General features: G+C 35.1%; 1 protein-coding gene across 1 annotated transcript; it reads left to right on the top strand.

Annotated features, from left to right (window-relative positions):
• The first annotated feature begins 339 nt into the window (after positions 1-339).
• Positions 340-14901, top strand: LOC103719213 (suppressor of mec-8 and unc-52 protein homolog 2). Its single transcript, XM_026809296.2, has 12 exons — positions 340-517; positions 607-689; positions 2126-2266; positions 2390-2439; positions 3514-3628; positions 3941-3989; positions 4105-4194; positions 6166-6234; positions 6314-6437; positions 9440-9786; positions 10081-10464; positions 14428-14901. Exons 2-12 carry the CDS (start codon positions 646-648, stop codon positions 14701-14703), a joined length of 1689 nt encoding a protein of 562 aa, XP_026665097.1. The 5' UTR covers positions 340-517; positions 607-645; the 3' UTR covers positions 14704-14901.
• Positions 14902-15075: the final 174 nt, after the last annotated feature.

The following is a 15075-nucleotide window of genomic DNA, read 5'->3' as shown; positions in this document are numbered from 1 at the left end:
AAATCTTCATAGTTTTTTTTTTCCTCCTGTAAAATTTATATTGGAAATGAATTGAGTTGATATGGGCTTATTTAAATAAAATATATAATTTGTAATTTAATGAGAAATTCAGTCCAACCTTACGGAATTTTGGTTTAGGTTAGTAGATTTTTGACCTCTCCAAGTATCCCCCGGTCCGTATAAGGTCTGATCCGACGGTGATGGTAACGATGGTTTTCGCTAAAACTGTAAAAAATTCCAACTATGTGGCGGTTAGTCTGGTCGTATTACCTGAACCGCCCTTCCGGTTCGGACGCACGCGGATCGCCGATTTGGGGCTTCCACGCGAAAGGTTTTAAGGATCTCATCTCCTCCTCTCCGTCGTGGACGCGAAAAGCCCACGAGGCCCTCTCCTTCTCCAACCCTAACTCCAGATCTCTCAAATCGATCTCGCTAACCCCGAGTGTAGCTCAAACACAAAGATTGAAAACCCTAGCAGCAAGGTGCCGTCTAAGGAGCTATTCACTTCGCTCATAAAAGTCGGTATTTTTTTTCTTCCTTCGTTCCTTTCTTTGTATTATTATTATTATTATGAATTTCATCTTATAAGAGAGCTTTGAACTGAAGGGAGAGAAGGGTTTCGCATCTCGAGATTAGAAATTTGCAATGGCTTCAAGAAAGAATTACAAGGAGAAGATGATGCGTCGGAAGTAAGTCATAAGTCGTCCTCCTGTTTTTTAATTTTTGTTCCGATGCTATTTATCTTTTTCTTCACCTTCTCAATTTTTTTTTTCCTTCGAAACATTTTATGGAATCTTCTGCTCGACCTGCGGTTTTTATTGGTCGTTATTATGCTACAGAGAAGGAAAATCGCAAACTTGCAATTATCTTAGGAAATGGAATGATATGTATTCTATTTGCTAGTATAAAGCTGAAAAGAAAATTTATTTTTGGTCTCGTATTAATTCTTTTGCCACCTTCTAATCGTTGGATCGCTTGTTGTTATTTTTTCTAGTTTACACTTCACTACGAGGGATGTCAGGGAACATGTGTTGACTAGTTAAGAATTATTGGATAAATTTAGGGTTTTCGATTCATAAGTACATGCTTTCCAAGTCACACACTTTGACCATAACTACCTTGGAATAGCATTAGATTGTTTTAAGTGTTCAAACACTTGCTTTTGGTTAATACAGATAATCTATCCTACTGTTGGTTATTAAAAGGCTTACATTCCTCATTTCTCTTAATGTGCACTTTCTCCTGTCTCTCTCTCTAAATTGTAAATGTTTCATTTACTGTTGTTGATTCTTTGATCCTTCTAATTTGCAGTCTAAGATAAACATTGGCAGTTTGATATTACAATTATGCACTAGCTGGTTAATGCATTTAACTTTACACTTTGAGATACTGATGCATTGTTCCTTCAGTGTGTTTCTTTAGTCTATACTCTATTCTGGATAGGTTGGGAGGAGTTTATCAATAATCTGGCACTGATCTAGAAAAATGGATGGATATGGATACATATTGTATATAGATATCCGAATATCTGTGATATGTTAACACAAGTAAATCATGTTCATAAGCCTGCATTTCCTAAACAGTGGCTTAGTGCATTAAGAAAGGCACTGAAATGCTGAACTTTTTTGGGAATTTAGTAGGCCAATGATAAACCATACTTTTTTTAACTGTCTTCCCTTAATTTCCTATGATTAACTTTTCTTTTCTAAATAAATTCAGGATGCATCAACTATCACATGGTGATTTTTATCATTCACACACATGCTTTTAGGTGTGGTTGTAGTTACTTCTGTCTATTTAAGGTTTATTTTCCATCATAGATATCATTCTTTTGTAGTATTATAAGGTAGGTCTGATTGATTCTTATGGGCACTGTTGAGGAGATCACTTTTTAGTTTTCGGAGAATTTTCAAGGCTTGAAAACATATTGCAGATTGATGAAGTGATTCTGTAGCCTAAAATAACTCAATTTCTGGATTTTTTTTACAATGAATTCATAAACATATCTATATTTGCAGATTTCTTTATACCTTGGTATTTGAGAAACTAATGCTTGTGGATTTTTTTTCCTTCTACTTTTATGTGGTGTACTTATAAAGGTTTATACTAAGCTTATTTTTATCAGAGAAGAGAAGCATGAAGAACCAGACACACCAAGGTATCGAGATCGTGCTAAGGAACGCAGAGAAAATCAAAACCCTGATTATGAGCCAACTGAGCTTGGTTCATTTCATGCAGTGGCTCCTCCTGGGACAGTTGATTTAAGGTATCATTTCTACATTTTCTTATGTATGATGCATGATCCTTCATTCTTCACTTGCTTGCGCTCTCCTTCCCCCCTCTTTTTTACCCTCTTGCACTTGTGGTGCTTATTGCATTACTTCTGCAGGTTAGCTGATGCACACAAGATATCTATTGAGAACAGCAAATATCTTGGAGGTTTGTGTGCCCATCATCTTTTATATTACTTTTAAAGGGAAAGTTGCTGATTTCATCATCTCATTTTCACATTGGTAGACAGCCTACACCATGAATGGGTTTTAAATAGTCAGGCCTAAAGGTTGATGGACAGATCAAAGAAAAACAAAAAAAGAAAAGAAATGGTGATGAATAATGACCGCATATCTGACCACGTGTTGTTGGTGTAGAAATCACTTTAAATGAACTAAGCATATGAATATCTCTTAGATTTTCAAATATTTTCAAAGCTTGGATTGGAAAACTTTTTGTCAAAACTGAAGAATATCTGTGAAACCACAATGTTTTAACCAACACCTAGAAATTTGGTATGACTACCAAGTATCTATGTTACCTGACTGTATGGCATCGTAATCTCTTAAATCCCTCAACATTTGGACAATTACTGTACAAGTACTGAAACATGTTAAAGTACTAGAATAATTTCTAGGTGTTGGTACTTTTCATAACAAGAACTCACTTTTCACATCATATCACACATATGGAAAATAAAGAACTAGAAATGATGCTTCACTAAAGTTGCTTGATGCTTTAGCTATTACTATTAAACACTAGAAATAGTCCGGCTTTTGAAATATTATAGCGTGCACGAAAGAGACATTCAATTGAAAATTCAGAAACCCGAATGAAATGTTGACAGCTCTATTTTTTGTGAGCGAGAAACTTAGATAGTATTGAATCTAACTATCCAGAAGTGTTATCATTTCAGAAATTCTGAAAATTTGAATATCCAGGTGAAGTTGATGTTGGCCGAAATTGTGAAAATCAGTATATTGATCACTTATCCTGTTGTAGATAATTTCATAAATCTGGATAAATTTTAGTTTCTATTTTTTGATTCCCATCAAGATTGATGAAAACATTTTGACGTTGATTGTAGCTTGATTTAGTCCACTAATATCTTTTGGATAAATTAGTTTACATGCTCGAAACAGGGTACCACTTGTTTTGATATCTTGTTTCTCATGGGATCACTGCAGCTTTGAAACTCTTAATTATGAAATAACTTGTTTTTCTTGATTAAATTTTTATTAGGCGATCTGGAGCACACACATTTGGTCAAAGGTTTGGATTATGCTTTGCTTCACAAGGTAAGAAGTGAAATTGACAAGAAACCAGATGCTGAAGATGGGAAGGATGGAAAGTCTAGGTATGATGTTCTAGTTTAGGTTATAATTGGATTCTGTATAATGCTCTTGGAGCTCCTTTTTTGCCTTTTTTCCCTTCTTTTTTATGACTTTAGTGTTCTTTGATAGCATTGGTAATTTGTGAGGAAGCAATCTGTAACAGTGGTGGGGTAAAATGCCATTTGATTTCGCTGTAGCACAGCACCCCATGCTTTCTTGCAATCTTGTTGCTATGTTATGTTGTCCTATCTCTAATTTGCACTTCCCTAAAAATTGATGTAGTTATTGTACCATGAAGAGACCTATCGATAATCTTTTTATTCTTTTTGTAAAAGGGTACCAAAGGAAGATCAACCACTTTCATTCCGTACTGCAATTGCAAAGGTTCGTTGACACAATAATGAAATTTATCAATTTGTTTTGCCTCTTTGTTAGAATTTGATAGCAAAAATATCTTCTTAAGCCTTGCGACTACTTAAAATTAATTTTCTTGTTGCAGTCAGTATATCAATCGATTATTAAGCCGCAAAGCATTATCAAGGCAAATGAAATGTTTCTTCCTGGTCGGATGGCATTTATTTTTAACATGGTATGACCTTTAATTTTCCTTGTTTAGAAATTTTTTACCATCTTCTCACTGTTCTTCCAACCATATTGTTTCTCAACAATCAGAGTTCTACATAGTACTGACCATGTGTTCTTGATTGTCACTGTTGTTGAATGAGCCACTACTGCAAGCAGTTTGATGTAGACATGTCTGTTTTATTTTTCGTTTGTAATGGGATTCATAAATGTTGGTAATATCTCTGATTCATTGTTAAATCTCTAGTAATGGACATACAAGTGCTTAGCTTGTTTTCATTTGGCATGTTCTTCCAATAGAGGGCACTTGATAGAAATTGGATTCTTTACTACACTTGACAGGATTCTCCCCACAATCAAGAAGTGTCTGTAAATTTCAAAGGCTGCTACTCATTTGCTATACATGTTATGTTGTGTATTGCATTTGTTGTAGTATCTTTCATTTTTTTTGCATATTGGTATGTTCATGACTATGATGATCATATCATTTCTGTCTTTCTATTGGCCATTTTATTCCATAATGGATAGGATAACAAGCTTGTTTGCATCTTTGCTGTCCTAATCTTGAAGTTGTATCATATCAGAGCCCTTCTCACCCCTCCTCGAGAATTTAATGTTTTTGTGGGACCAGCCCATTCTTATCAGTCTCTTCAGCTGGATTGGATTGTTATCTCCTAAGCAACGATACATCCATGCATTTCTCTCGATTGGCTGCTGGTGGAATTTAATGACTTCTATGGCGTCAATGACAAAAGTTGTCACCATTGATATAGTCATTTACTTTCAAGAACCACGTATATTAGCTATTAACTGAAATATGACACCACCATCATGTATCCCGTTTAATGCCTGGCAATTATCACTGTAGTCACTTTTTCATTTTTCAGATGTTCTTTTACTAGCACTGCACTTGTAAAACATCACCTTCATATTGATGTTTGAGTAATGGTATTCCATGACACATAATTTCCTACATGTTAAGTTTAATTTCTCCAGTGATTTGGTTTTAGCTTTGAATTTGTAATAAATAATTTCCGTTAGGACTAATATTCCTATTTGATGAGTCTATCTTCACTGCTGCAGTCTTGTTCTTTGAATTGTTATGGTTCTGTAAATTTGATAATATTTCTATATGGAAGTTCATATTACTCTTGAAGTTTGGCTAGTAACCATTTTCTAATCTCTAATTTAATAGAAAACCGCATCTTTACCATAAGGGTTATCTACAAACTCAGTCTGCTGTAGAGATATTTGGAGAAATAAATAGTAATATTAGTTGCATCATGTTAGATTCCCCTAGTTTTTGAGGTGGACTCCTCAAGCCCCTAAATTCTTCTCATAATACTTTTCCCTCTTTCGTCCAATACTGACTTTTGCCTTTTGTCTTTGTATCTGATTGTAATGTTTTAATTGGCCCTTTTATGAATTTTAAACATCCCTAATACAGTGTCCTTTTTTACTTTCCTCTGTCTTCATCTATCCCTCTACTCCACAACTATATTGGGGTTCAACTCATCCAATTGTCCTTTTGCTTTGTTTGAAGCTTTGGGATTAATTTATCCTTTACATAATATCTTTCTTGTTCTTTTGTATTCAAATTCATTTCCATCTATTATTTGCCTTTTATCAATGTTAGAGGTAAATTTAGTCATGATTAGGTAAACTTGCGTCTATTCTATTCTCATTCTTAAAGATCACATTCCTGTTTTCATCAGTTTGGCAATGGCCTTTCATTCTTTTGTTTAATGGGTTTCTTATAATTTCATGAATTGAGCATCTTTGTTAAACATTTAGTTGATTTTGTTCATATCAATGCATTAGACTTTCAGCTTGTGTAATCTTTGTGGACACACCTTTGATATCTAGAAAGCTTAGGAACTAAGTCTTGCTTCATGCACTGTATCATCTCTTACATACATGTAAATTTAAGTGTTTGCTTTCTTTTATTTGTTTGCGTGCTTTGTTTTTTTGTTACCAGGAGGATGGGTTTACTAATGATATCCCTACTACTCTTCATAGAAGCAAGGATGACTGCCCAGTTCTGGAGGTATATGTTCATGTTTTTGCATGCTAATATTCTCTTTATGATTAAACAACTCACGCTTCATACTTGATTTATTCTGCAGGAAATGGTTACAGTCAGTGTAGATGGTTCTGTTCTTGATAGGATTGCAAAAATCATGCAATATCTTCGTCTTGGATCATCTGGAAAAGTTCTCAAAAAGAAGAAAAAGGAGAAAGATATGAAAGGTATGCATTTTTATTTATGATAAAAGTGAAAAAGTGAAAATAATTTTAATCTGTGATAATCAAAGGAGGATAAAAGCCATAAATGCCTTATAATAAGGGTGGGGCTTGTATTTGGGGCAAGGACCCTTAGAAGAAGACCATGAGTGTTAAAAAGGATTTGATGATGCTGGTCATTGCAAGGTATTTAAACTGTGATAAGAATGAAAGATGGGCATAGTTTGTTGTTCTTGAAGCGGGAACATTTGTCTAGAAGCTTTTTTTTTTATAGTTCTCACTCCATTAAAACAACTAGTACAATATTAACCATTTTCACAAATTACATCTATCCCATATGTATTTGACCCCCCTTCAAAACAATGCTCCATTTGACAGAAAAAGGAATATGTGATCCATCACCATCCAACACCCCACCAAAAAATAAAGCACATGGAACATGGAGAGAAACTTGCTTTGCTTTAGCTCTCACCCTTAGATTGTACCATATAACAGCTCATTTATGGCATAACAAATAAGAAACAAATGTTTGCTATAATTCTAATATGACGGACATTAATTTCTTCTGTAGATGTTTATAAAAAGAAAATTCTCACGAGTCAGCGGGTGTGAAACCGAGGGATATCTGATTTTTTATTTTAGCAAGGTGGTGTAGGATATTCAAATACGTTGCCTATGAAATTTGTATGATACTGCAGAAACATGTTCAAAGTTATTGACCAGAGCTTAATTGTGATCGGATGATGGTAGCAATAATTGTTGCTTAATTACTGTTAGTTGGTGAAAAGGAGAAAAGCACTATATGGGTAATGTTGAGTTAAAGTATTGTGGACTGGGTCGCTTTTGCTATCTGGTCAGTGACGAGAAAATTGCTATCTCGTCAGTGAGGTGCCAACTCTAACTTCTAGGCTAAAATGTTTATGGCAATCATAGGGTGATATGGTAAGTAACTAAGTACACAAGATACGCTCTATCTGTAAGTAATAAGTTAAATAGATATAGGAAAATGAACTTGCATGATGCTTCTCTGAAGTAGCTTTATTATTTACCAAGGACACTATTGGAATTAGGGCTTTGAAGTCTTGCGAGCCGGCTTTTTTTTTTTTTTTTGAGGTTTGACAATCTGATAGTCTGTTTGAGGCTTGCGGATACTTGTTCCAAACCCAATTAAGTCCTTCAAGTTTTCTAGTTTAAGATTTTGCTAGTTTAGTCTTTGTGATGTTCAAAAGATGGCATAAATTTTAGTTTGAAATTATAGTTGAGATTGAGCCTAATGATGAAAGATCATTAGCTGTTTTCTATTCAAAGTGGTCAAGGTAGAGCACCTTAGCTGGTAACTCGATTTAGAAGTTTTCCATTTCATTTTCTTTAGGAATCGATTAGTGTTGTAGTGGGTTTAGGTATGGGGAAAGCCATATGTATGAGTTGAATGCCATACTATAGTAGTCCTTTGAGCAGTATAAATTGGACCCTTCAAAATTTGGGTTGTTTGACATGTCTGGCACTGGGACACCTGAACACTAAATGAAACTCTGACACTAAAAGTCAACAGACCATGATGTCATCATGATTAGATATTGACATTTCACACTTATTTCTAGAAGTTTGCAAGTCTAAGATAATATTTAAGAAATGCTTTTATCAATTAAATCAAATCATTTGTTATATACGCACATCTATATCTATTTACTGGCACATTAATACGGATGTGCTCACATGTCTGATTAATTGGAGGCTTCCATGTCCAACTCTTCTGGACACTTGACACCTGGGTCATGGGTCCAAGGCTCCAAGTAACATTGCTGTTGACATGTGTAGATACTCATTTCAAAGTTGAGTTTTGCTGGTTAGCCTAGTTTGGTTGTTCTGATGATCAAAAGCTGGCCTCAGGTTTCAGTGTGAAATTATGGTATTTTTCGTGGTTTCTAGTTCAGTTAGTGGTTCAAGTAACATGACCTTGCTATAAACTTCTTTTACAAGTTCTTTTATATTGAGAGGGGTGGCGGGGATACCTATGAATTTAATATGGTACCTTCTTTATATGAATAAAGTTTTTCTTAGAGATCCTAATCCAGTCTTTTTTCCCATTTCTAATCCATGCTTTTGAGACATGTAGGTACTTATTTCAAAGTTGAGTTTTTGCTGGTAGCCTAGTTTGGTGGTTCTGATGATCAAAAGCTGGCATCAGGTTTTGGTGTGATTAGAGTATTTTTCATGGTTTCTAGTTGAGTTACTAGTTCAAGTAACATGACCTTGCTGTAAACTTCTTTTACAAGTTCTTATATATTGCGAGGGGTGGGGGGGATACCTATGAAGTTAATATTGGTACCTTCTTTATATGAATAAAGTTTTTCTTAGAGACCCTAAGGCTTAGCATCCATGCTTTTTCCCCATCTCTAGTTCTTCATGCTGACCCATTGGAAAGTCCCTCAATTGCTTGGATGTAGGCTAATGAAGATGGAATAAGGCAAAGATTAGGATTCATGGGGATGAGTTGGAACAAGAAGAAAAATCAGTGTTACCTTTCTGTTAGCCTTAATGGCTAACAGAAAGGTGCCATGATTTAGCTTCTGAAAGGATTAATTAATGGTTTAGCTTCATAAGAATTTCAGATCTAAGGTAATGTGTATGGAAGTGTGAGAAAAGATATGGAAAAACTTGAAATAACATCATAGGTGGCCCTAGATAGAATTGCTTGGCAAATGAGGATTCATAAAGCCAATCCAAATAGGTGGAGTAAAGCCGAATGATTATTGTTGTTGTTTGGTTTGCTTCATATTCACAGTAAGAAAACATAAAAATTGCCTTATCCAGTACCAGGGAACATTCTAGAATTTGTAATTCTTAGCAAACAATGAGTTAATGTAAAATATGAATGACCAAGGGGCATTCTCTTTTTCTGAAAGGTGCACTTTGAAGCGTGGCATGTTTTCATGTAGAAATTGGAAAATTTCAGCGGGATTAAGATCATCAATTTCATTTTCTGCAACTATTCTTTACCTTGACAGGGAAAAATTCAACAGTAGGCAATGATTATGATGAAGAGAAGCCTGGACAACCTGATGGTCGCATTTCAAAGAGAGATCCAGAAAGAGAGATGCCACCACCACCTCCTCGCAAGAGCAATGCTGATGGAAGAGAGAAACCACCCCCTCCTATTGCAAGAACTGAAGTAGACGACATATTTTTAGGAGATGGAATTGACTATGCTGTTCCTGCTAAGGACATGAGCGAGAGCCCAGTTTCGGATGACATGGAAGAGTCTCCACATAGCCGAGAAAGGCAGTCTTACTTCAGCGAACCTGTTTATGGTCCTGTCCCACCTTCTGAACCTGCTCAGGCTTGGCAACAAACAGTGAGTTTATAACAATACTATATGTGATATTCTTTATTGTCAGAAGTGGTGAGGCATTCATTGTTTTAAGATAATAATCTATTGATTCTGTGGACAGCTAAAATATAGGATTGACGTATATGAAAATTTTGATCGTACACACACACACATAATGATCATTTGCACTCGTGAATTGTGATTGATATAATTTCAAACTTGTTACATGCTTAGTAGAAATACCACATGCTTTGCTACTCTAGACAATTTTGTTACTTCCATGTCCAAATAAATGTCTATGATTCTTTCATGTTGCAGAATGGGTATGATGCCATTCAAGCTCAAATGGTGGCTGCTGGATACCAAGGAGAGTGGCCAGACTATCAGTATGCTGAACAGTTGGCTTATCCTGAACAGTATCTCCAGCAAAATATCCAGGAATATGATGTGTTGGCTGGAACAAATGTACTACAGGACCCACGGTTCATGACTCAAGAAGACAAAGACCGGGGTTTAGGGTCGGTTTTCAAGCGTGACGATCAGCGGCTCCAACAACTAAGGGAAAAGGATGCTCGGGAGAAAGATCCTAATTTTATCTCTGAAAGTTACTCTGAATGCTACCCTGGTTATCAAGAGTATAACCGCGAGGTTATAGACAGTGATGATGAGGACGACTTGTCAAAAATGGACATGGGTGGCCGGGTAAGAGAACTCTTCCTTTGAAATTGAAGTTCTATAGGAGGTTGTGGAGACTGTTTAATAAGAAAGGGAAGTGCATCATGTGAAAAATCGAGGCACACCTATCAATATAGTTAGATCAAATGAAAATATGACTTATAGGGGATTGCAGGCATCAATCCTAATATGCACTGCATTTGCTTGACACTAGCATTTTTTAAGTTTGGTTAGGAGTTTATAGTCTTATCCTGCTAACCTATCAAACTTGCAGATGAATATGAAAAAAGAGCAAAATATGGTTAGGATTTTATAAGCCTCCACATCTGATAGGTGGTAGTAAACTTGAATGCTGATATTAGCTACTAGCTTATTTTCCATATGCTGAGGTACGTAAGAAATGAAAGAGCAAAAATCTACAGAACTTACCATCAGTTGTAACCATTGATTGTAAATTGACAACCTTGCTAATCATGATAATTTACAAGATTTAATTAATTCTTTGTTTCTAACTGATTATCACCCAAAAAGAAACAAAAAAAAAGATATCATAACAAGAACACAAAAAGAAATAATAGATATTTTAGTTTTGGTGCAACAGTAAGGACATTTTCTTGGGAGAAAGTTTTTGTTATCTAATTATGAGATATTTTAGTTTTTCCTAAGCTTGATTCATCAACAAGAACACAAAAAGAAACAGGAAAAAGATGTAGATAAGAGATCTTGTCTGGTAACTATTTTACATTTGCTGTTTCACTATAAATGAGGTGACAGTTGAAAGCTTGTGGGATACAACACATGTCAATAAAGAACATGCAAATTCTGGCTCATATGTAAGAAGGTATCATAACAATCACTTATTAAATACTCAGGCAAGCCTTTTTAATGCAGTTATCCAAGCAATTATTTTTAAGCTAAAAATGCTATAATTTTCTAATATAAAATAATTCTTCTTGACCTTTTGATCTGGAGTAACCTCCTCTGTCTCTTGTATGATTGATGGTGGTAGAATCTGTAAGGTCTTACTACTGCTACAGAGATTGAAATCATAATTCGAAGTTTCATCAATCAAAAGGTTTTGTTTTCAGAAACGATCTAAAATCGGGGTTGGTCTGGGAGTTTCATTTAAAACTAACTTATGTGACCAAATTTATTTTGTATATGGCTTTGTATGCTAATATGTTGCCATTCCTTAATGTTCTTAAACATTGGAAAGCTTTTTTTCTAAATTAAGCTTTTGCCAAACTTTGAGAGACACTACATAAATAGATATAAATAAAGTATGTTTTGACACAGTTTATCCCAGAGCTCAAACCTTATGTATACTGGGATTGTTGTATGCTAGATCGTTGTCAAATAGTAATCATTTAATGTACGGTAAGCATGATTTCTTTGAACATAATAATTTTAAAAAATGTTTGGTCATTTTTCAATGCAAAATCACGTAAAGTGTACTACCCAAAGGTTGCAAATTGTATATTTTATTTAAATGTTCTGTTTCTTTTTGTCTTATACTATTACTCATTGTTGCCTATAACCTTTTCTTTTTTAAAAAATTTAATTGATAGTTCTTGTGTTCTTTTATAATTTTCAAGTAGAACTGCTGAAACTATGGCAATAAACGGCCAGTCATTGAATCAGTGAAATGGAAGCTCATTTTTTCAGCCAGAGCTGAAATCCTGAAACTGCAACAATTTTTGAACCTTGGTTGAGATATCTCCAATGCCACAGCTCAGACAAGTAGAAACTTCCGTTTCGCATGGATATTATGAGATTATTAACTAAAAATATAGAAATCCAGGGATTTCAAAATGGACAACGAACGGATGGGGAAAAAGTGCAGCAAAAGTTGCAATTGAATATAAGCATGAGAAATTTGACCATTCATTCTCTCTTTTAAAATGATTGATGTCCTTACTCTTCCTAGATAATTGGATATAAGAAATAGAAACATAGCTTCATAATGAACGATTTAATGCAAGAACAACTTTATTTGTTTGGTATTAAAACAATTGGAATAGATGGACTTTAGATATAAACAAAATTTAAACTATCTAGCACTAAATTGACTTAATATCCTCCTCCTCTGTTCTTGCCGGAAAATGTGGATATCATGCTTCTATTAGTATCTAGGTGGTTCTATTTTGTTAAAATAATTGGTGCCCTCATTCTTGCTGGATTATCAGGGGGAAAAGGAACTAAGAAATAGAAACCTAACTTTGTAATGGACAGTATAATGCAAGAACAACTTTGTTGGTATATAATAAACTAATACAAGTTATATAAGAGGTGGACTTCAGCTATGAACCAAATGGGAACTTTTTAACCCTAAATTGTTGTAGTGTCAGATTGTTCGACCATGAGATCATTTTGTTCGGTTAGTATTGGAAAGTATCAAGAATAACAAATTTGCATGTGGTTTTTATTGAACTGGAGTAATGATTATTAGGGTACATGATAGCTAACTTTGGCTGTGTGAAGGAATAAATATATGTTGATATGATATATAAGAACATTAATGGTTTTATGTTAGTTTTGATTAGGCATGACTAATTTATATTTGGCCTTCCATGTCTTATGTTGTTTTCGATGAATTGATGGATGAGGACATGGTTGAATTAGTATTGAAATTAGGGAGGACACTTAAAGAGGTTAGTGACTCACATCTCATAAAATTTACAGAGTATATGAAAGTGGGGACAAGATGAAAATGAGGCATTAATCAAAATGACCAGCAGATTAAAAAGCATGATCATATATGCAGCTTGTTCTGATTATATATAAGAATGGAGATTTCTAAAATAATCACATGGATAATGATATGATGTGGTCTGTACTGATAGTTGCGAAATCACTACGAGCCTCTTTAAACTTTGACTGTAAAATTGATGAGACAACAGTACGATGACATTGCATTATTTGAACAATAACAAGGTCCATACTACTATTCTAAAGATGAGAGTGATCTTATAGAAGTTCGCTAGAATTGGAAAGATAACTTGACTTGAGCATATAGGATGAAGGGATTTGCTGTGGATATTCTTAGGGGAACTGATTCTGGCACGTTATACAAAATATTCAATGTGTTTGTTGCTCATAGACTGTAAAACTTTAATTGATTAATTATCTTGTAAAGCCAAGATGGAATAATCAGAGGTAAAAGTTTTCTTTAACGATGAACACTCATGATTTCCATGATATGGTCATAAAATTTCTTTCTTTTACCTCTTTAATTTTTTTAAAAAAATTACTTTTGGAGGGTATTTTTTGTTTTTTTTTTTGGGGTGGGGGGTGGGGTGGGAGGGTATGAACTTTTTCTGTTGCCCTATGATTCTTTGAATAATTCAGAGCGGTTAAATTTTCCTATATATTCTAGTAATTACGAACTTTCTGAGCTAATCACAAGTCACAGTTTGTTCATTAATACTTGTAACTCCTATCCATGTACTATATGTAGCTTAGCAGGTGCTAATGCAATCATGACTTGATATTTTTTTTGCATTTATCTCTGAGTTGCAAGTTTACCACTTAGCTCAAATATCACCAGCTATACTTTAATAATTTCATTTGAATTAGATGATTTATACCATGACTGCCACCATGGTAGATAGCCTGGGGCAATGGCACTGTTCTTTGTTTATGTTTCAAATATACTCTCTTTTTTTTTTTGCTAAAGAATATACTCTCTTTCTAGTTTCAATTTTACATCATGCCAAACCTGAGAGCATCTTTCTTGTATATTGCCTGAAATTACTGGACATGGCCTTTTTGTAAAATGTTTTAAGCAATCCCCAAGCTTAGCCCGGACACTTCGTAGGGTAATGTCGGCATCCATTCAGAAATGCTGATTCTCCCAATAACATTGCTAATTTTGTATCCCTTCTGCATTATATTGGCTGTTTGATGAGGATCGCCAAACGACTTGCATACAAGTGTGTTAAAGAAATAAACCTACAGTGGCATCTTTCTGACTTGCACTTTTGTAAACAGGCCAAGGGTCGTCTTCATAGGTGGGACTTTGACACGGAAGAGGACTGGGCTACTTACAATGAACAAAAGGAGGCAATGCCAAAGGCTGCTTTCCAGTTTGGCGTGAAGATGCAAGATGGACGGAAGACCAGGAAGCAGAACAAGGACCAGAAGCTCACCAACGAGCTACACAAGATCAATAAACTTCTTGCAAGGAAGAAGGCAGAGAAGGAGGGTCGTGATGATGCCGGGCACTATGATGATGACCCAATTCCTGGAAAGAAGCTTCGGATCTAAAGCATGTGTTTTTTTAGGTGGGAAATGTAAACCATTAACATCATGTCCATGGTGGAATTTGCTGCGAGTGAAAAAGGAGATTAATGTATATAGCTTATTTCAGAATTATTCTGAAAGGTTCAGTTTGCTGAGAAGCTTATTTTGCTGCTTGTGCCGTGCTCAACTTTTCCTACTCGAATGCTTCCAGTATGATTTACAGCTGCCTCTTGAATCCAGCACTTTGATATGAATTGTTACATTGCAGGTACTCAGGAGTTTAAGCTTTTCCAATCTACACTCATTTCTTTGGATCGCCTTTTTGCCATACTCCTCTTTGCATCACCTTTGAACGCCCCATTTTTCCCCGTTCTACTTGATCAAGCAGTGGAGCAT

This window comes from Phoenix dactylifera, chromosome 3, assembly GCF_009389715.1.
Source record: "Phoenix dactylifera cultivar Barhee BC4 chromosome 3, palm_55x_up_171113_PBpolish2nd_filt_p, whole genome shotgun sequence".
NCBI lineage: Eukaryota > Viridiplantae > Streptophyta > Magnoliopsida > Arecales > Arecaceae > Phoenix > Phoenix dactylifera.
Note: the sequence above shows the minus strand (reverse complement) of the source record. Positions and strands in the feature narration are given on the sequence as shown.

What these genes read in the sequence shown, in the direction of transcription:
- LOC103719213 (XM_026809296.2), top strand. Translation starts at nt 646, where the DNA reads ATGGCTTCAAGAAAGAATTACAAGGAGAAGATGATGCGTCGGAA. An exon ending in GGGAAGGATGGAAAGTCTAG is followed by an intron (nt 3,629 to 3,940) that starts GTATGATGTTCT and finishes TTTTTGTAAAAG; the next exon opens with GGTACCAAAGGAAGATCAAC. An exon ending in CTCAGGCTTGGCAACAAACA is followed by an intron (nt 9,787 to 10,080) that starts GTGAGTTTATAA and finishes TTCATGTTGCAG; the next exon opens with AATGGGTATGATGCCATTCA.